Source organism: Pseudonaja textilis, chromosome 4, assembly GCF_049901715.1.
Source record: "Pseudonaja textilis isolate UNSWEBS1 chromosome 4, rPseTex1.2, whole genome shotgun sequence".
NCBI classification, from domain to species: domain Eukaryota; kingdom Metazoa; phylum Chordata; class Lepidosauria; order Squamata; family Elapidae; genus Pseudonaja; species Pseudonaja textilis.
This window is the reverse complement of record NC_141993.1, coordinates 78,285,608-78,308,444: the sequence shown is the minus strand read 5'-3', so window position 1 is coordinate 78,308,444 and position 22,837 is coordinate 78,285,608. Positions and strand designations below refer to the sequence as shown.

Genomic DNA, 22,837 nt, shown 5'->3' with positions numbered 1-22,837 from the left:
CTTGAGAAAACCTGAATCTGAGAGTTCTGGGTTTTCCCTTCCTAATTGAAAATCAAAAGCCCACCCCCTGCACCCCACCAGTCCATCACATGGACCAATCAACCACTGTCCCAATTGGAGACATTCCTCCAGCAATTCCTCACCGGTGCAGGGTGACTTGTCCTTGACTCTAGGAGAAGAATGTTGTTGAGTCTAACCTTCCATCCTTTATGAAATCCCACCTCCCAAATTCCCAGGCACTGAATGTGGCAGCCTTGAAGCTTTTATATAAAATATGACTTCCAAGGCTGACAACTTGGTGAGAAAGGAAGCAAGGGAAGCCATCGCTTTAGTTGTTCTTTTATCAAAACAGAAAGGACCGTGCCAATCACCAGCTGTCTATTAAGGCTTAATAGGGCTCCGCAATGGGGGAGGATGCCAGTTGTTATGCTAGCAACCTTCTCTGGCAGTTCAAGGGCAGCTGCCATCATCTCTTTGCAATGTCTGTGGAGATTCTCAGTCATCCAGGTCATGGTTGTCCCAAAGGTGCTTTTTCCAAGGACAACTGTTTTTTTCTTGAAGACATTTCGCTTCTCATCTGAGAAGCTTCTTCAATTCTGACTGAATAATGGAGGATAGAAGAGTTTATATTCCTTGCAATCCTTCCATCCTCCACAATTCAGCTAGAACTGAAGACACTTCTTGAATGAGAAGTGAAATGTCTTCAAGGAAAAATAAAGAAAGTCCAAGTTGCCTTTGCATCTCTTTGCAGTCTTCCACTAGACCTGAGCTTCTACGGGCCAAATATAATTTCCCTCCTCAGTTATGATTAGGGATAGTTCCTTGTTTTAAATAAGTTTACATCTTATTTATGAAATACATGTAGTCCCTGACTTACAACAGTTCATTTTGTGACCAAAGTTACAACGGCACTGAAAAAACTGACATGGCCATTTTTAACATTTAGGGCAGTTGGGGCATCCCCATGGTCACGTCATCAAAATTTAGATGCTTGTCAACTGACTCACATTTATGATGGTTGCAGGGTCCCAGAATCATGTGATTCCCCTTTTGCGGCCTTCTGACAAGCAAAGTCAGTGGAGAAACCAGATTCTCTTAACCTAACAACTGCAGTGATCCGCTTTACAATGGTGTCAAGAAAGGTCGTAAAATGGGGCCAAACCCACTTGGCAAACGTCTCACTTAGCAACAGAAATGTCGGGCTCCATTGTGGTCGTAAGTGGATTGCTTTATCATCCACAAACCAACAAATCGCACTGAATGTTTTAATTAAGGTGTTTGGTTTTCAGTTATGGGGAAGATTATTCTTTAGATCTTCAAACGTGACCGCTTTAAGACTTCAACTCCCAGAATTCCTCCTCCAGTCATGTTAGCTCAGGAATTCTGGGAGTTTGAGGACCTTTGAGAGAGAGAGAGAGAGAGAGAGAGAGAGAGAGATAAAGATAGTTATAGAGCAGGGGTCTTCAAACTTGACAGCTTTAAGACTTGTGGACTTCAACTCCCAGAATTCCTCCTCCAGTCATGTTAGCTCAGGAATTCTGGGAGTTGAAGTCCACAAGTCTTAAAGTTGCCAAGTTCGAAGAGCCTTGATTTAGATAGATTGAAGATACCGTTAGCATAGTGCATTTCCTCGGATTTTAGCCCCATACTAGTTTCTAAATAATCTGCCAAACAAAAGAGTATTGTGGTCATAAATCGAGAATAGGAACCTTCGGGATGGAGGAGAGCATAGGAGGCAGTGCGAGGCAAGCCTCAAGGGAAACGTCTAGGTTGTCTGAAAATGCATACGTGGCCCTCCCTCTGCCAACCCCTGAATGAATATTTGTGCCCACCTGCTAGAGGTCATCCCTGACGCGGAGCCCTTTGGCCTAATTTTGGAAATCTGCAGAAGAGGAAAACGTGGGAGGGGGGCGCAAGGACAAATCCCGAGCCTTTCCCGCGAGGGGCCACCGTTACACACACCGCTCCCCTTCGCCGCCGCCTTCGCCCTGCCGGCGTTCCCAGGCAAAAGGTGAGCCAAGGGCAGCCGGCCGGCTCGGAAGCGACGGAAGGGCCCGGACTTCCTCTCCCTTCTTCTTCCTCACGATTGGCTCGGCCGGATTATGAAATGCTACAAATGGGAGGCTGCCCGCCGGCTTTGCCTCAAAAAAAGAGTCGGCCGGTTGAAAAAAGAAGCCCGCGGCACTGCGGACTCAGAGGGCGAGCAAGGTGAGGCGTAAGGCGATGAAGTCGGCCCTGGTGCTGCTGGCCGGCTGGCTGGCGCTGACCGCTTATTACGTCTACCTGCCGCTACCCAGCACCGTCTCCGAGCCTTGGCCTCTCATGATGCTGGATGCGACGTTCCGGGTCGTGCAGCAATCGGTAAGCAAAATCGTAGAGGTCCTTCGCTCGCTCTCCCCTCCCTCTTCCCCTTCCCCCCCACCCTCTCTCTCCCTCCTTCCGTCTGTCTGCCTGTCTGCCTCCCTGCCCGCAGATCTCTGGGTTCACACGACGCGCGCAGTTAACGAGGAGAGAACTAGCGGGTTACCTTTGGCAGGAGCCGCCCAGCAGAGTCACTGTTATCCCCGATTAACAGGCTACATCTTTCGATCGCCAGTTTCCGATTCCACCCATTCGGTCCCAGACAGACAGACAGACACACACACACACAACACACGCGCGCGCGCACACACACAACTAGTTTCCGATTTCACCCATTCGGTCCCAGAGAGAGAGACAGACAGACAGACAGACACACACACACTGCTAGTTTCCGATTCCACCCATTCGGTCCCAGACAGACAGACAGGCACACACACAACTAGTTTCCGATTCCACCCATTCGGTCACAGACAGACAGACAGGCACACACACAACTAGTTTCCGATTCCACCCATTCGGTCCCAGACACACACACACACACAGAGGTAGTTTCTGATTCCACGCATTCGCGCTCTCTCTCCCTCCCTCCCACTCTCTCTCACACACACACATACACACACCCTGCCAGTTTCTGATTCCACGCATTCGGTCCCAGACACACATAACGGGGGGTGGGGGGGTGGGGGTTTAAGTCGGTAAATGAGTTGTGCGAATGCAGACGTTCCTGAAGCGACCTGGTTTGCACTGGGACCGATTCAGCCTCGGAAAGGCGTCCCTCATCTGGGTTTCTTTTGGGATGCATCTCCCTTTTGGGTTTCGGGTTGGCCAATTGCATTGGTCTTCCTGGTCTGGAAAGCCTTGCATGAGTACTGCTACGAAGTCTTCCGCTTTAAGCGCCGCAAGCGCCGCCTTTCACACACACACACACACACACACACAGCGCCTTCCCTCCGGACCAGCTACAATGGGCTGAGTTGTTCAAAACATCATGAAAGGCTCCGTTTTCTAAAAAAATAAACTGCTTGTTATGTAACCTTTTGAGAAGAAATATTTAAAAATGACCTCCTTATGGTTGTTGGAAGTCACTCCCTCCTTAGTTAGTGTCCAGGCAGCCTTGCTGGTGACAGTCTGGGGGGGCTGGAGTGGGGGTGGTAGTTTCAGTTACCCTTCACAGATTTTTAATCAAGTTTAGCCTATAGTTCTGACATCTGCTAATGGACCTCCCATCCAAATAAGAGGGAGTATGACACTGTCAGCTCTTTGAAGTAGTCCAGGCAAAAAGCACAAATCATGAGCACTACTATACCTTTAAGGTTACAATACAGGTAGTCCTTGACCCAAAGGTGCTTTTGCAGGTGGCAACTGGACTTGTGTGTGTGTATTTGTCGTGTATGTATTAGGTAACAATTATAAGTTGTGGTTAGCCGACAGCAGGTGTGGACGGCTGAGGAGAGCGAGGACTCAGACCAGGACCATTAGGGAGTGGACTGCTGCCTTCAGAGATTGTGGGGGCTGGCAGCATTGATGAGGAGGTTCCCAAGGAGCCTGTGCCAAATGCGCATGCACACAGAATTGCTCCGAGGAAAGAACAGTTGCACAGCATGGGTGACTCGGGAGTAAGGCTGTAAGGTAATGTGCAGCTGTGAAACAAACCTTCTTTGCAGAAGGCAAAGACGTTTTGAAACTCCAGCCTCGTGGAACAATCCAGTATCCTGAGTTTGTATTGCAAATGATTTCTTGTCTGTTATCTTGTGCTTAGGCTTAGGCTCATCACAGCTAATTATTTTGTAAAAGCATTATAAGGTTTTTGTTCCTTTTGAATTTGTGTTTGATTGACAGAAAAGGGCATGGGTCAGAAAATAAGTATGAACATGATTATTAATATATGAAATGGATATGAATAAAAAAGAACATTAGAACAGGGAGGGTAGGCACATTGGTGCGCTTATGCATGCCCCTTACAGACCTCTTAGGAATGGGGCAAGGTCAACAGTAGACTGTCTGATATTAAAGAGTTTGGGGTTAGTGGAAGAAACCATAGAGTCAGGTAGAGTATTCCAGGTATTGACCACTCTGTTGCTGAAGTCGTATTTCCTGCAATTGAGGGTTTACCTTGAGTTTGTATCTATTGTGTGCTTGTGTATTGCTGTGGTTGAAGCTGAAGTAATCGTTGACGGGTAGGGCATTGCAATGGATAATTTTATGTACTACGCTTAGGTCGGACCGAGGGTGGTGTAGTTCTAAGTTGTCTAGGCCTAAAATTTCAAGTCTGGTGGCATAAGGCATTCTGCAATGAGTAGAGGAGTGGAGAACTCTTCTCATGAAATATCTCTGGACTCTCTCAGTTGTATTAATGTCAGGTATGCAATGCGGATTCCAGACAGATGAGCTGTATTTCCTTTCGAAGAGTCTATACTGTCTCACTTCCTCACCCCTTTAATGACACTACAGTACTCCATCCCTAAAAATGTAGATTTATCTGAGAAACAAAACTTGTTCATATATTGAAATAGTTTAGAAGAAACTATAGAAAAGGGGTGTACATAGACTAATGTGTCCAGTAAAAAAAGATCTTGGGCAGTTTTAAAATATTTTTTGAATCAACTCTTCAAACTAGAACTTTGAGGATACTGTATATATGCTAGGAGCGGCCATCATTCTTGATTTGAAATTTAAACTCATAATTTAAAAATTATGTTTCAACAACCAAATCTGACTGCTCTCCTGTGCCCAGCTACCTGGATGTCAGTCTCACTGAAATTAGTGGAGCTTACTTTTGAGAGTTGAAAGAGGCATGAGTTAGCTAATAATCAGCAATTATTATTTTTCTTCCTCAATGAGAGCATCTAGCCACTTTTGGTTGAGCTTGTTGACCTGATATAGGGTTTCCTGCTTGAGCAAGGGTTGGAAAGGAAGAATTGGTCCCTTCCAACTCTATTAACTGAGCAAATGTAATAACTAACTTGCTTCTTGAATGAAAAACCATTAATGTTGAGGGTAGCCTGGAAAGTTTTTTTTAAAAAAACCCTATAAGAAGGTAGAAATGGAGAACCAGTTGCATACTGTTTCCAAGAAAACTCCATTGTGGATTTCCATGAAGCCATTCAGCTCATAATGACATCTGTAAATTTTACTTTCCTGATGTTGGAAATGAATCCAAATAACAAAAACTTGGATCGGTGAAAACAGAGATTTTATTTGTTAAGCTGTTTGCAAAGAGTGGTAGGATCTCAGCTGACCTCAACATGAAGTTTGAGCCAAGAACCACACCTTAAGATTTCAATACATTACATTTTATAGTTTTTCTATCCCGGTGCCCCCATGCCAGAGGTGGTATTCAGCAGGTTCGGACCAGTTCTGGAGAACCAGTAGCAGAAATTTTGAGTAGTTTGGAGAACCGGCAAATACCACCTTTGACTGGAGATTTTACAGTATCCTTCCCCTGCCACGCCCACCAAGCCAAGCCCACAGAATCAGTAGTAAAATTTTTTGAATCCCACCACTGCCCCATGCCCCTCCTACATCGACCCAGTGACCAAGCACAGCTAATCTGAAACGCCTTATGGAGACCACTTCATCTCCTTCAACCTCTCCCAATGACCACCCATCACATATTTTGCCAACATAGCTTTTTCTTATCCTACTTGGCATTAAGGACTGTCCCTTCAGCAGGGCCTCTTTCTAACGGTCTGAGAACAAAGAAATATCTATTCCTAATACCACACTCATTACATATGAATGTTACATTCAGCACATCTTTTTAGAACAACATAATGATTATATGCATCTCTAACATAGTCACCTATGCAAAGTAAAAGTCTGGTAAACTTAAGCAGATGCTTTGAAAAACAAAATCTAACTTCAACAGATTAAAGAAAGTTAGGGCAATGGTTTATCTCTTCTCCTATTGTCCTCCTAATGGATCACTACCAATTCCTGGAGGAGATAGGGATGGTATTACTTGATACAGAAGGATGTAATTGATTGCAGGTACATGTTTAACAATGAGTAAATGCATTAGAAAATATATTTACAGAAGGATTACATCAAGATAGCAAATGTCTATAGAGCAACTATCTTCTTAATGCTCTACTATATTATTCTCTTCACCTACATTTTATTTTTGAATTTTCTTATTTCTAACACGGATCACCTCTGCTAATGATTGCTACATGCTTAACTCTGAACCTTGGACAGTAGAAGCTGCTCTTTCTGCTATTTGAAACACAATCACTGAATTTTACCCAGTTCTGACTTAGCAAGACTTGCTGCAATTTGTCTGTTGTCTGTTTCCCCAAGGGTTTACTTGAGGACATAAATTACTTGATCTGTATCCTCCCCAGTTATGCAAGGCATTTTTCCCCCTCTGCATCTAAACAAGAAAAATGCATTCCATCGCTCACCAGCCGAACAAAGGCTTAACTTTATAAACTTGCGTTTGATGGCATTTACTTACAGTTCATATTTATTCTATTTGTTACTTGTTTAACTTGCCTTTTCATCTAAAGGTTTCTAACTGGTGTACATGACTCTATGCCCTTACATTTTAAAACCCCAACTCTCCTGTAACGTAGATGAAATAGATTAAGGTCACCAAATATATTTACTTATTATTTATGCCATTTCTGTATTGCCTCAGTCCAAATGAGTTCTAATGAACTTTATGGATGGCATATTATACTATTTAGTGATACGGGTGTCAAACTCAATTTCATTGAGGGCTGCATCAGGTTGTTTTTTACCTCGGGGGACTGGGGTGGGGCATGGCCGGGGTGGGTATGACCAGGGTGGGCTTGGCCAGCTCGACATCACTCGTGTCAGGGGTACCTGTTTTGGCCTTGGCAGGGCTGGGGGGGATCATCCTGCAGCCCTCTGCCAAGCAAAGACAGAGCTCAGAAGGGCCAAGTGTGGCCCTCCCGGGCTCCGTTTTTAACCGTGACAGCCTTCTTCAGCATCCTGCCAGCAAAAATGGAGTTCAGGAGGGGGCTCTGTTTTCACTGGCAAAGGCATCATGGGCTGGAGCTTTGCTGTTTCCAGGAAGGTCCCACAGGCCAGATCTGGGCCACGGGCCTTGAGTTTGACACCGCTGTCCTAATCAAAGCCTGTGGGATTTCCTCCCGTGCTCCTTTCACCGTATCATGAAATAGAAAGATTGCTGATAGAATAGAATAGAATAGAATAGAATAGAATAGAATAGAATAGAATAGAATAGAATAGAATAGAATACCTTTATTGTCATTGCATTCCACGAATACAATGAAATTTGAAAGCTACTCCAGCACAGTGCCCCAAACACCACATCACAATCATGCTACAGGGTATTTAAAAATTAAAATAATTATAATAATAATAATAGGACTAAATCGCAAATGCACTGTTTGATTCAAAACAATTACTGCCTTGGAAAAGAAACTGTTCCTCATCTATTAGTCCTTATTCTAAGACACCTATAATGCCTCCCTGATGGTAACCGTTCGAAATATGAGGGTCCAGGATGAGAACGGTCTGTGGAGATTTTTAGTGCTCTAGAGAGGAGTCTGGTCTTCACAATCTCTTCCAAAGAAGAAAGAGAGCAACCGATGATTTTTTATGCTGTGTTTATAACTCTCTGGAGCATCTTCTTATCCACTGCAGAGCATCCAGCATGCCACACTGTTACACAGTGCCAAAATGCTCTCGATGGTAGACCGGTAAAAAGTAACCAGCAACTTCTCACCCAGACCACTCTTTTTCCGCAACCTCAGAAAGCGCAGGCGCTGTTGGGTCTTCTTTGCAATGGCCATAATATGGGGTTTGAGCTAGAGCAGGGGTGTCAAACTGGTGGTCCGCGGGCCAGATGCATTCCGCACAGGCCACCCCCAGCCCAACTCCGCAAAGGGGAAAAAAGTCACAACATCGCGAGTTTGACACCCATGAGCTAGAGGTTGGGGGTTTTTTACCCAGACTTTAAGGGCCAATGGGCAGCCCCACAGAATCTATACCTTCAGTCTTTATATAAGAACAAGGATAGCATAGAGGTAGTCCTCGAATACAGGTAGTCCTCAACTTACAACAGTTCATTCACTGACCTTTCAAAATTATAACGGCACTGAAAAAAGCGACTTATGACCGTTTTTCACACTTATGACCATTGCAGGTCATGTGATCAAAATTCAGAAGCTTGGCACCTGGTTTATCTAACCATTCTCCCAGCTGGGCTTCTGACGTAGTTATATTCTACCGCAGTTACTGTAGTATTAAGGTTTATTATGTGTATATCATACCAAATGTGTGTCTATGGATTTAATTATGCAGTATGTCTTTCAAATCCTTTGCCTTTCCACTGTTTCTTTTTTTTCCCCTTAGAGCTACCTGGGCCATTACATAGGACTGGGCCACCATGCAAAATTGCTAAATAGTTGGATTGGTTGGTTGGAGAACCTGACTATGCCCTCCGCATTGCCTGTGAAGATAACAGACACCATATTTGATGGTGTTGAGGTCCGAGTGTATCAGCCACATGCACAGCTCAGCCAGAAGACGCTACACCGCAGCATCATCTACATCCATGGAGGAGGATGGGCTTTGTTAAATACAAGTAAGCAGGTCCAAAAGTGGAGCGGGACAACCCCCCACAGGACAACACGGCCACAGGACAATTCACTGAGGGGCAATTCAGCAATTCAATTTAATTATTTAAAATGTTGTTTTTTTAAATCATTTTAAGTTTCGTCATTCACATTTCATTTTGTTCCTCCTTGGGGATCCTTTCTTTAATGAATCTATTCCATTATTTCTTGGATATTAGCGTAACTTTTACCCCGTGGTGAGTAGTCCCGTGGCAAGTTGGCCTTGGTGAGTTGTTATGGGATGCATGTCAGTGGTGGGATTCAAATTTTTTGTACTACCGGTTCTGTGGGTGAGGTTTGGTGGCGTGGCAGGGAAAGGACACTGTAAAATCTCCAGTCAGAGGTGGTGTTTGCCAGTTCTCCAAACTACTCAAAATTTCCACTACCAGTTCTCCAGAACTGGTCAGAACCTGCTGAATACCACCTCTGATGCATGTCCTTTTTCTTGGTCTTCCCTATTTTGCGATCACTAACTCTTTGCAGGTAGTCATGACTTAGCAATAGTAATTGGGACTGGAATGTTTGTCGCTAAGCACTGCAGTTACTGTATAAAGCACGATGCCACATTGCCACATCACTTAGCAATGGCAATCCAGACGGTCCCCACTGCTGTTGCTAAACGAGGATTATGGTTTCTTAAGCGAAGAAATCCTCAGTTTCTTGCCAGCTTCAACAAGCAAAGTGAGTGGGGAAGCCAGCAGGGAAGATCACAAATAGCAATAGCATTTAGACTTATATACTGCTTTACAGTGCTTTTACAGCCCTCTCTAAGTGGTTTACAGTGTCAGCATCATGCCCCCAATAATCTGGGTCCTCATTTTACCCACCTCGGAAGGATGGAAGGGTGAGCCAACCTTGAGCCTGGTGAGATTCAATCTGCCAAATTGCAGGCAGCTGGCAGTCAGCAAAAGTAGACTGCAGTATTGCACTCTAACCACTGCACCACAGTGGCTCATGGTGATCATGTGACTACTAGATACTTCAACCCTCCTAAGTGCAAGCTGGTTGCCAAATGCCCAGATCATGAGATTATAACCACAGGAGCAGTGGATAGCTGGAGTTTGGAGGATTAGGCATAAGAACCATTCTGGTCACAAGAACTACTCATTCAGCAGCATTGTAGCTTTGACCTCTGAGTGGGTTAACGAAGAACTACTTGTACACGAGGGGTCCTTGGTGCTCTTGAGCCTGCTTGTTTTCTTGCAGATGTTTCATTACTCAAACTAGGTAACATAACTGCCATTGATGATGTTGCCTACTTTGGATAATAAACGTCCGCAAGAAAACAAGCAAGCTCAGAAAACACCAGAGTCCTCATGTCAACCCTGAGCTTCAAATAATCCCCTTTATTAGTACTACTTGTACAGTAGAAATTTGCCACACTTAGAGTTTGAACACAAAGGTGCTGTGGAACACAGAATCAGTCACATAGTACCTACTTTCAGGCTTTCAAAGAAGCTACATCTTTTCTCCCAAGAACACACGGCTGCCTTGTGCCGCTGCCTCATGATCCCTAGAAAAGATGCAGCTGCTTTAAAGTGAGCCCACCTACACCAACTGAAGCATCTTTCTGCTCTTGAATCCATAATCTAGTGGCAATCCATTTTCCCTAAGTTAGGTTGCTGAAATTACCCAAAGAAAACCAAGGACAGATTGTTAAATGAAAAGACATACACTACCACTTTTTAAAAATGTATTATTACCTTTTTAAAAATGTATTATTAAATTTCTCTGTCACCCATCTCACCTACAAGGTGACTCTGGACTTGGTTTCCAGAATTCTGTGGCCAGTTACCATAAAGTCCTAATTGGGTTGGTGGTTTTGATCTTGGGAGTTTCATTTTTTTCCTTTCTATTTTGAATCAGGGCTCAATTCATTGTTCAGGATTTCCCTTTTTTTAAAAAATAATGGCAATCTTGGGATTCTCAAAAGTCCAACAGAAATCTGTTTATGCATCAATAATGTCATTTGCAGAATATATATCTCTGAAAATATTATAAATAAAAATACCTGTTCTCTGGACATTCTGCAACCGAACAGTCAGTATTAGCTTCTCTCTCATCCTTGGCTGTCTCTCCCTGCAGAAGGCTACTACAATCATTTCTGTGAGGTTATGGCTGAATCTCTGGATGCTGTAGTTGTCTCAATTAAGTAAGTAAGCAATCAATAATTAAGAAACTGGTACGGACTGGTTTTATTGCCTTTTTATTGTTTGGAAAGATTCGAGAAGAGGAAAGAAAAAGAATTAAATTGCTACAGAGTAGAACTTAGAATATGGAGAAAGAAGGGTAAAGTTCTGGAACAACGCATACCTTTCAGCTGAACTCAGTTCTATACACTGATCATTGTAGCTTTCTTGGCAAGAGTAAACAAATGGTTCACCTTCATTCATGACAAATGGTTCCATCCATATTCATAGCTGTGCTAAAATAAGCTCTGATTTTAGCATTAAATACTGTATCCTAGGCTAAATCTTTGGTCATTAAATTACTTGGACCATAATGTGATGCATTTGGTTTTCACCTTAGCTTCTGAAGTCTTACCTTCAGCTTTGGATTCTTTTTGCCTCTTGTTGGTCAGTTAGGTAATTTGATGTAAATGTTCATCTTTGCTGGCATCTCAAATAGCAAAAACCTTCCTTGAAGGTATCTTGCTGCTCAGCGCTGAAGAAGCTTCTTGAATGAGAAGCAAAACGCCTTCAAGGAAAAAACAAAGAAAGTCCAATTGACTTTTGAAAAAAAAACCTTTGGGACAACCATGACTAGATGACTGAGAATCTCCATAGACATTTTACCAAAAGGATCTTGTTCAAGTTGTCTTCTGAGCTAACGAGATACCTGCTCCACCATTTTTATATGCTATAATTGTTTGACTATTAATTTGGATGAGCACTTTCAAGTCTTAGAATGATTTCCACCTTGAATGCGAGTGGACAATGTACCAACCCACCCAAAAGTGGGTTTTTCCTAGCAAAAATGTGTTAACATTTCCAATCAACCTAGGATAATTCTTTTCCATGTGTCTATTCTTCCACATTTACAAGAGCTTAATATAGGCAGGCTTTTCTCCACTCTGTTGGTGGAGTTTCAGATACCTTTTGTTAAAAAAAAATATTTTAAAAGGGGGGTGGGAGAAAAAATACAAAGAGAGGCCAAAATGAAGCTATTGCATGAAAAGGTTTGCAGAGAGATAGATGATAAAATTAGAAGAAAATATAAAATATACCATTGGGAGAGAAAAAAAACCCTTTATCTATATATATCAATTTAGATTAGAACAAATATAAAGAAAACATCAAGACACCTTAATGCTTTAACCCTTTTATAACTATTATTAAAACCAGATTAAAGATTAGCTAAGGTAATTATGCAACAGAAATACAGACATGATTGAAGAGCTTAGAAACCATATTTTAGGGGAACCCAACCTTAGATATGGCAGGAAGCCATGTACAAAATTGTAATCCACAAATGCAGGCTGAATTTAATTTACTGTAACCACAGCCTTAGTTTATATTTAATTATTTTTGACACTGATACATACCCCCATAGTTTAAAACCAAATTATGGTTTTGTGTGTTTGTGCAAATCCAGCCTATGTATACATGCTTGTTTAAAGTATGATTGATTCCCTAATTAATATTTGTTGTCCAGATATTTCTTCTTTTTCTTCCTGTTCTACTTCCGACACTCAGAAGCTACACTGACATAGTTTAATTAAACTAGTTTCCAAATCAACCATTTTCCAGATTTCCACAATACAGTGATGCATATATTAATCAAAGAGCATGGATTTCTCCAACATGCTAAATCCTAATTAATGCAAGCTGAGCCAGCTTCACAAATAAATTTGCTAGGTCTTTAAAGCCACCTTGTGGAACCTAGACCTAATAAGAGTTAAGGGGCCCTGTGCCTTTTTTTTCTCTGTGAGAATATCATTCAAAGTAGTGACAAAACATCAACAACCAAGTATAAATATTATACATGTTCATCTCTTTGAAAGCAAACTCCACAAGAACAACCACTTGCCGGATTTGGTCTCCTAAGAATCTCCCGCACTCATTAGTTGCCTCATTATCTTACCACACTTGTTTTCCGGATCCGTGTGGGTTTTCCTAATCCAACTGCAATTGTATCTTTCCCCTGAAATCCACAGAGTTCAAAACCACAGAGAGAAAAAATTAGACTGTGCAGAGATGGATAGATTGACATTAAAAATAAAGGACAAAGAAGACATAGAATTCGAAACATGGAATAGATTCTGTGAGTGGTTAGAGATAAGAGATAGAAATTAGAGATGAGAGATAGAAATTAGATGAATTAAAGATTATTGCTATATATGAATTAAATATAAAGATGGTTTATAATTATAAACATGCCAATATAATCAACAGAATTACAAATAAGCTAATATAAAGAAAATTTTAGTCAAAATAGTCTGTTACACTATTATTATCATTATGTTAACATTCCTTTTTGTTCTTTCTTTGTTTTTCTGTAAATGATATAACCTAACAGTACACTTTATTCAAAATGTTTATGAATAAAATATGTGTATATACTAAAAAAACAACAACTTTGAAGAGATCTCTTACAAAGGACCTTCTCTGAATTTATAGCTAAAATGCTTTGAACTATTCAGACTTCAAGACTTGCTTTGTCAAGCCCAGGCTCACGTTGCTTGTGTTTCCAAAGGTGAACCCATATTAAATTCTAGCTATAGGTAGAAAGCAAAGTCCTATGTTTGCATGAGAGAGGAGTGACACATTCTGGTTATTAGAAAGCTGGTTTTTTGTTAACTTGAGCAACCACCGTGTTTCTGAGCTTTTAAAAAGGAACTTTTTCCCCCATCTAAAGAACCAGTGAAGCATAAGTCATAGAATAGTTTTGATTGAAGAAGTAAGTTGTATGGCATGAACCATTTCGTCCAGCTTCTCCTTGTCTCAAAGATTAGTAAAGGATGAATAGATGTGTCCTTTCCCAACACCAGGTTGCATTTCCCTTGTGATGTTGGATGGATATGAGGCCCACCAGTACATTTAAAGAGGACCTGATTGTAGATGTCAGAGTGATAGAGGCAAAGAAGAAGTGACTTCCTTTTTCTTAAAATAGTTAGCAATCTGTGACTCCTAAAACCATAGACATAACCTTCTGAATAAAATTGCCAAGGGATATCAATGTTAAACTCCTACTGAAATAGGAGGTGCGATAGCTGCTTTATTGAAGGGTTGAATTTTGTTTTTCTTGTGTTACATAAAATTAAAGGCTTGTGTCTTCTGCTGGATAAAAGCAGGAGCTGGCTAAGACGAGAGGTTTCTTACAACAATAGCCCATTTCTAAAATTAGAAACAGAGGTGCCTTTCTCCCTTCCCGCAGCTGAAAACAAGCATTTCATCCTTGTCTAACTGAGAGCAGCTGGTGTCCTCTAGTGGCTTCATATTTGAACCGCAAATACTAGAAATGAAATTTAGCCTTTTTGAACTCTTTCCCTTATCAACAGAACAAATTATGATTTTCACGGCTTCCCACATTGCAAACCCATGATGCGATTTGTTTAGTTTTGGCTTAATGAAACATCTGAATCCTGTTGCAGTTTACAAATCGTTACAAATCATCATTTGTAAGCTAGCCATGGTGATTTATTTAACAAACCACGTTTAAATGAAGTGTAGTGTATGGCGGTACAGGAACCCAGCTTTTGAACACAATCAGAAGTAAATATGTACCTGTTTTAGGTATCATCTAGTGTATTTTACATAGAGTAATTTTAAAGTGGTGTAATTCAACCATGCATTATTCATTATATCTCTATTTAGGATTAGTTTACATATCATATGGCCTTACACTTTTGACATGCCTTTATTATTCTAGCTTTTGGTACCTATTGGAGCAGTCCTGGCTTTGTATGTCTGCCCCTTCATAGTATATTATTTCCTATTCTTTTGCACTCCATTGTTCTATGCTCATTTTTGGCCACAATAATCTTTAAATTCGGGTTTAAAGGAAATGTGCTCCATTGTGTGGCTTGCACACTTAGGAGGCATTCTACAGGGTTTGGTTTGCAGTGAGATTTTTCTTTTTAAAATCCTATTGTCTTCCCATAAGACAGTCTCATTGATTTTGAAAAGACAAGTGGCGGCCTTGGCGTCAGTCGTCACTTATGAAGGTCTCCTATCCCTTTCCCATCATCCACACATAGAGTGTTTCCTTCGAGGAGCCACAAACTTACACCTGCCAACGGTTCACCGTTATCCCACTTGGGACCTTAACAAGGTCCTTCTTGCACTCACTAAGTGCCCTTTCGAGCCTTTGCAATCGTCAAGTCTCCAATTTCTGACATATAAAGTAGTTTTTCTTGTAGCAATCACTTCCGCTTGTCGTATTTCGGAACTGGCAGCCTTGTCAATCAGACAAGATCTTTGCGTCTTCCATTCCGACAGGGTCGTCCTTCGTCCCGATCCTATGTTCATACCCAAAGTTAATTCAGCCTTTCACAGGGCACAAGAACTGATACTTCCTAATTTTTGTCCCAGGTCATCCCAAGGGCTGGAATGACAATGGCATCGGCTGGACGTGAGGCGAGCGTTATGAATATATATTCTCTGCACAGCCTCTTTCAGAAAAAGGCTTTATTTGTGTCTTTTCAGCCCAGCAATCAGGGATGCAAGGTCTCATCCTCCACAATAGGCTGTTGGCTACGGGCTGCAACAGCGCAAACATATCAGACTCAATCACTTCAGGTGCCCAGGGGCATAACAGCTCCTTCAACAAGGAGAGCTGCAACATCGGCAGCATGGGCCACACAGGCACCAATCACTGACATCTGTCGTGCTGCAACCTGGGCCTCTCCATCGCCTTTCATTAGGCATTATAAAATAGATGTTTGCATCAGCCAAGGCCTCCTTTAGCAGAAGGGTTCTGCAACGGGTCCACAGGGACCAGGAGGGGATCCTAAGACAGACCGTAGGACAGGCCAAGCTTTGGTATGTCCCACTACTGGATGGTCTGAGCAGCTCGTGGGAGAAAGGGCGTTGGTACTTACCTGACATGCCCATTCTCCTTGAGCTGCGAAGAGCATCCAGCCCCACCCTCTTCCGTCTGGTGGGATCCTGTTTCGGCCAATGAATTTTTACAGTATTAAGGGTGAGAGTGTTTGTTTCTCTCGTCTTCGCCAAAACTGGGGAACACTGGGGAGGAGTCCCGTAGAGGAGGAGGAGCGTTCCGCAAATTAAGCCCAGCCTAGATGAGCAGAGACTGAAGCACCTCCCACTACTGGATGCTCTTCGCAGCTCAAGGAGAACGGGCGTGTCAGGTAAGTACCAACGCTGTTTTTCGTTGCAGTTACAGGTTAGTACCAGATTTCTACTTCCCGGCACAGTTCGATGATGTCCTCCGGGCCACCAAACATTTTTTGCTGCCAGATGTCCTTGCTCAATATTCTGTTGATCCTGCCAGAATTGCAGTTTCCGGTGATAGCGCAGGAGGCAATCTGGCTGCTGCTCTGTGCCAAGAGGTAAGAAAAGTTCTGGGTGACCTACACACAGATCCATCTTCAACTGTGCAGAAGGGGCCAGGATTGGGATTAAGCAAGGGCACATTTGTTTTGTATGGGAAGGATTTAGTGGTCAGTTCTTGACTGCTCCCATGAAAAAGGATTGGGAAAGGGGACAATTTCTGAAAAACCAGGATGGGTGGATGGATGGATGGATAGATAGATAGATGGATAGAAAGGTAGTTGAATAGAAAGATGGATGGATGGATAGATGGATGGACGGATAGATAGTTGGATAGAAAGATGGGTGGATGGATAGATAGATAGGTGGGTGGAGATAGACAGACAGACAGCTTAGATGGGTGGGTGGGTGGGTGAGATGGATGGATGGATGAATGGATGGAGAGAGAGGGGGGGAGAGAAAGAGATGCATAGACATGATATATGGATGGATGGATAGATAGATGGATAGAAAGATAGTTGGATAGAAGGATGGATGGATAGATAGATAGATGGGTGGGTGGGTGGGTAGATGGAGATAGATAAATAGACAGACAGAAAGACAGACAGACAATGAAGGTACCAAGCTAGAAACTGGGAGGCCATGAGTTTTAGTCCCATCTTAAGCATGAAGCTATCTAGGTAACCTTGGTTCCAGTCCCTGTCTCAGCTTTAGGAAAAAGTAGCCATTTCTGAAATCTTGCCCCCAAAAAGTGTGTGTTTGTGTGTGAAAGTAGATTAGCTTTTATAAAGAAGATTCTATTCTGTCCTGAGACCAGCAAAGGCTATGAATGCCGCAGCTACAGGAGAGATCAGCCTTTGGAAGAATGCATTTTTAACCGAATAAAAACATTGTGCCGTTTTTCCCTCCCATTTTAGTTAAGAGGCTTAAAAGCACTTTCATCTTCCCTTCACAAAAGTCTAGCTTCTCCGTTTCTTTATTGGCAGTTCTTTGAATATTTTCATGTAGATGTCATAAAATTTGCTCTGTAAGACCCTTTTTCCAAGGGAAAAGTAAAGTGTAAGAGTTCTCTCATTGCTTCAATTCATGCACTCCATTAAAATAATAATAATTTGTGTAATCATTGAAAAAAATCACAGCTGACATAAGCCATATTTGTTTCATAAAAGCAATCTTCAATATGGCCAATGCTGACGTGATTACAGGTAGTCCTCGCTTAGTGACTGCTCGAAGCTATGACCAGGGGTGGGATTCTACCAGTTCGCACCTATTCGGTAGAACCGGTTGTTAACATTCTAAGCAGTTTGGAGAACCTGTTGTTAGAAGAAATTACTGGCCTAATCCTGTAAGAAAGGCAGGAAGGAAACATTCTGGTGTTGCTTACAGAAACTGCCTTTCCGTTAACCCTTATTACATTCTTGTCTCAGGAACTTCTCTGGAGTTTTTTCCCACTCCTTTGCTGGTACTTTGCTTGTGTGGAATGACCATTCAAAGTTACAATGGCACTGAAAAAAGTGACATGACCATTTTTCACACTTACGACTGTTGCAGCATCCCCACAGTCATGAGAGGCCAGTGCGAGGAGATGCGTGCCTCGATGTGAGTGATATTGAGTTGGCCACACCCAGCCAATAACATGACCACCAAGCCACATCCACCCAGTCACATGACCACCAAGCCACGCCCACCAACTAAGCCACACCCACAGAACCGGTTGTTAAAAAATTTGAATCCCATCCCTGGCTATAACAGACCCTCTCAAGAGCTACGTACAACCCAGCTTAAAGTTCTAAGAGCTGCGCATGCACACATGGTGTCACATGACCCCATGTGAGACACTTGGCAATTGGCACACTTTGATGGCCAGTTGCAGCATTCTGGGGTCACAATTATTCACGATATATGATGTTTTTTTGCCGGTTTTCTGGACTTTTAGACCAGTTTCCAGCAAAAGAAACAACAACCCCAAAACCCATAGGAGTAATAGACTTGCTTTACAACTACCACAAGCAACGTCATAAAATCAGGTCTGGTCACATGGGTGCCTTTGACTTTTGACTGTCATGACTTATGACAGAAATTCCAGGGCTCTATTACAGACGTTAAGTTGAGAACTCCCTGTTTATGCATGCCCCTTTTACTACTCTGAACTTTCTGTCTAGAACGGATATCAAACTCAATTTCATTGAAGGGCGCATCAGGGTTGTGTTTGACCTGGGGGGGCGTGGCCAGCTCGATGTCACTCATGTCAGGGGCACCTGTGGTGGCCAAATACTAAGGCAGGACTTCCATCAGACCCTCCTCCACTCTCATTATAATCCCCTCCCTCCCTTTTCTCCTTCTTCCTTTCCATCTTTCCTTCTTTTCCTTTGTCTTTCCTTTTCCCTTTTCTCCTTTCCTGTCCCTTCTTCCATGTTTAAATGCAAAAGGGGAAATGTTTCCTCTTTTGTTTTGTGTTTAGTTTGTTTTGCTAGTCCTCTGCCAAAGTAAATGGAGCCCACTCCCACATGCAGCCCTCCTGAGCTCCATTTTCACTGGCAGAGGCACCCCGTTTCCAGGGTGGCCCCACGGCCCAGGTCTAAGCACTTTATTTGACACCCCTGGTTTAGAACAAACAACTACACTTTCTCTGGGTTCTTCGCTTTCCTATTGTTCAGGCACCCTATCCAAAATATTACAGAAGTATTGCACTACAAATTCTCCTCTTTTCCAGCCCATTCCGACTGTTGTAAGCTGTGCAACAACACATTTAGATTACAAAAAGCTTCCAGTTAATAGTTCCACACACCCCATCCGATTGGACACCTTAACATCTTGGTCTATGCTTCCCACTAATCTGTAATGTGATCTCTTTGTTTTTGGTTAGTCTATTGTGTAAAACCTACCTAATAAAGTGAGGTTTATTCAGGAAAAGAAAATATATGCTGCCAGACTAAAGTTCTTTTTTGCAATACAGGACTGTGTCGGGAAAAGCCTACAGCATTGAGTTTAGGATAGAGGTGGTGTTGTAATTACATATAATGCAGGCTTCTTACAGATTCAATAATAAGTGGAGAAATTATTTCGATTTTGATTTATATTGGCTCAAAATGGAACGTTACTATGTGACAAAAGTTATTTCACTTCCACGTGCCACTAATTGATATATTACCAATCTAAGTGGCAATCATTTGAATTCCAGTGGACTTCTTCATATGCTGCGGCTGCTCCTTGTATAATGTTGGGCTTGTTCCCAGGCACTGAGTACCTAATCAGGCATAATAATTATCCTTATGGATTGAAAGGATAGGCTGTCCTAGCAGATTATTGGTGAGACTAATTGAGATTAATAATATAGGACTACTTAACTGCAATCCTCTCCATTTTTTCCTTGACATGATGACATTGGATTCATTTAAATTATGAAACGTTGTAAACACATGTAATTATGTTATTGTGCAATTATATATTAAATTATATGTCATTCAAGTAAAATAATACCTTCTTTGATTTTAAGGTTGGCCAATCACTCTTGGAATAGAATACTGAATTACAGAATAACAGAGTTGGAACGGACCTTGGAGCTGTTCTAGTCCAATCTCCTGCTCAAGCAAGAGAACTTATACCAGGGGTATCAACTCAAGGCCCATGGGCCAAGTGCACCTGTGGGTGGGGGGGTGCATAGATCTGGCCCATGGGGCCAGCCTGGAAACCACGAAGGGCCAGCCCACAGTGCCTTTGCCAGCAAAAACGGAGCTTGGGGGTAGCCACACGCAAGCTCCATTTTGCTGGCAGAGGGCTGCAGGGAGCTGTCATGGCCGAAAATGGGGCACTGGGGGATACACATGTCCCACCCCCAGTCTCCGTTTTCATTGGCAGAGGGCTAGCAAAAACAAACTAAAAACAAAACAAGAGGAGAAATATTTCCCCTTTTGCATTTGAGCATGCAAGAAGGGACAGGAAAGGGAAAAGGGAAAGAGGAAAGACAAAGAAAAAGAAAGGAAGATGGGAAGAGTGCAAGGAAGGAAAGGGGAAGGAAGGAAGGAAGGAAGGAACGAAGGAAGGACGATTGTAATGAGAGTGAGGGAGGGTCTCAGGGAAGTCCTGCCTTAGCACTTGGCCACCACAGGTGCCCCTAACACTAGTGATATCAAGCTGACCATGGCCACGTCCACCCAAGGCCCTCCAAGATCAAACACAACCCTGATGCGGCCCTCATTGAAATTGAATATGACACACCTGCCCTATACCATTCGTGACAAATGGCTGTGCCCAGTCTCTTTTTAAAAATCTGCAGTGATGCAGCACCCATAACTTCTGAAGAAGACGTTCCACCAATTAATTGTTTTCTCTGACGGAATTTCTCCAGAGACCTCAACCTCTTTAAGAGATGGGATAGAGAATAAGAAACAAACTTTTCCTGTTGTCTCTATATTGTATGCATGGGTTGGATCCAGAGGTGGGCTGCACTTTCATTGACAAGGGGTTTGCTGGTCGTGCGCGGCAAGCGGTGCTTTGGGTCTGGTACACAGCTTCAAGCAGGCAGCTAACTGACTCAGGCAGCTCCAGTGAGTACAGCAGGGCAGCACAGAACTCACCTGGGCAGCCTGGGTGGGGGAAAACTTATTTAGGGAAAGTATAGCACAAGGGCAGGTGGGCCCGAACCTCACCGACCACCCAGGAGCCCACCACTGGTTGAACCCATTCACTCATATATAATGTGGCATGTTGAGTTTCTGGATTTCACAACAAACCTTGACGAAAACAAAATATGGGTCGGTGTGTTCAAGAACTATAGGTACAGGTTCTTTGACTGTGTCACTCCCTCTTTTCTCTCTTCTTTCTACAGATAAGTCAAGAGGAGAACATGACCAATAGGTTTAAACTTCAGGCCCTAATCTACCCTGTCCTTCAACCTTTTGATTTTAACACTCCTTCATACCAACAGAACAAATTCAGCCCAATCCTAACCCCTTCAGTGATGGTGGAGTTCTGGGTAGAGTATTTCAATGGAAGTTATGATTTTGTCCAGTCCATGTTGATGAACAATCATACCTCTCTGGATGTGAGCGAGGCCAATTTCTTCAGAGACCGACTAGACTGGACTTTCCTTCTGCCTTCAAGATTCAGGAAGAACTACAAACTCATAGCTCCTACCACAGGGAAACCTGAAATCATCCAGAATATTCCTGCCCTATTAGATGCCCGTGCAAGCCCGCTTCTAGCTGACAAAGAGCTTTTACGCCTGCAGCCCAAAACCTATATTATGACTTGTGAGATTGATATTCTGAGAGATGATGGTCTCATGTATGCCAAGCGGCTAGAGAAAGCCGGTGTGGAAGTCACCATTGACCACTTTGAAGACTGTTTTCATGGCTGCATGCTCTTCACCGTTTGGCCACTTAATTTTTCTGCAGGATTTCACACCAGAGACAGCTATCTCAAGTGGCTGAATGAAAGCTTGTAAACAGAAAAAGGTCAGTCTCCAGAAAAGCAATCCATGCTACTCATCTGAAGACATCGCTTAAGAGAACTTCCAGTACAGGATAGCATGCTTCCCTGTACATATTCCTTGATGACATAATTTATGGAGAAAAGTCTTGTGTAATCTCCAGATCCAATTCTAAATGTATTTGCAAGGAAATAAATCTGGTCTTAATGAAGGCAGTAGAAAAAAGGGGGCTAAATAATCCATATCCCTGCACACCACAAGACAAAAATGGCATTTGTGAATATAGTTTTATATAAAAGTTTCTTCAAGAACCCTGACAAATCAGTGAAAAAAAACAGCCAGTCCTAATCTTGATTTCCTATGCTGATTTTCTATATACAAGAAGAGTTTTTTTTCTCCCTATGGGTATTCATGAGGAATGGGGCAAAGTTGCCCCTGTACACCATTATTACGCTTATCAGGCATCAGAAAGAAAAATGTAGGAAAGACGTAGCTCATTGCTAGAGGATACGTTTTGAGTGCAGAAGGAACCAAGTCCATTCCATCTCTAGAAGTGTTCAAAATAATCCATTCTTAGTAATACCATAAAAGCTCACTGGAAATGTTCTGTTATTGCCTTATACATCCTATTGGAAGTGATCCAATTTTTAAAAAAAATCGATTTTGGGGGGAGCTGAATCTTTTGTGACCTTGGAACATTTTTGCATATCTTTTAATTCCCAGCATCCCAGGGAAACAAAATGGCCTGTAACCTTAGAAACATACTATTCATTCATTTAGGTAGTTTCTAAAGGGGTCTAAACAGATTCCTAGAGAATAGCAATGTCTGTGGTAATTAATGGCTTAGTTGGTGCAATGGAGTCTCTAACCACCAGATTCATAGGAACATTGGGACAGGAAGCTGCCATAATCTGTGGGCTTGCTAAAGCTTCTAATGGGCCACTGTGAGTTGAATACTACCAAATGGGTGTGCTGCCCCACTC

At 42.5% G+C, this 22,837-nt stretch overlaps 2 protein-coding genes across 2 annotated transcripts in view; one reads left to right on the top strand and one right to left on the bottom strand.

Annotated features, from left to right (window-relative positions):
* The window catches only part of ECT2 (epithelial cell transforming 2), a 65,020-nt gene extending 62,402 nt beyond the window's left edge, over positions 1-2,618 (bottom strand). Inside the window, exon 1 of the mRNA XM_087933462.1 lies at positions 2,528-2,618. The gene's annotated coding sequence lies outside the window, so the exon portion shown is untranslated. The remainder of the gene's footprint in view (positions 1-2,527) is intronic.
* On the top strand, positions 1,845-22,065 carry NCEH1 (neutral cholesterol ester hydrolase 1). The gene is made up of 5 exons (XM_087933469.1): positions 1,845-2,361; positions 8,707-8,938; positions 11,055-11,121; positions 16,311-16,482; positions 21,252-22,065. The coding sequence occupies exons 1-5, from the start codon at positions 2,224-2,226 to the stop codon at positions 21,867-21,869; spliced, it is 1,227 nt and encodes a 408-aa protein (XP_087789595.1). The 5' UTR covers positions 1,845-2,223; the 3' UTR covers positions 21,870-22,065.
* The last annotated feature ends 772 nt before the right edge of the window (positions 22,066-22,837 follow it).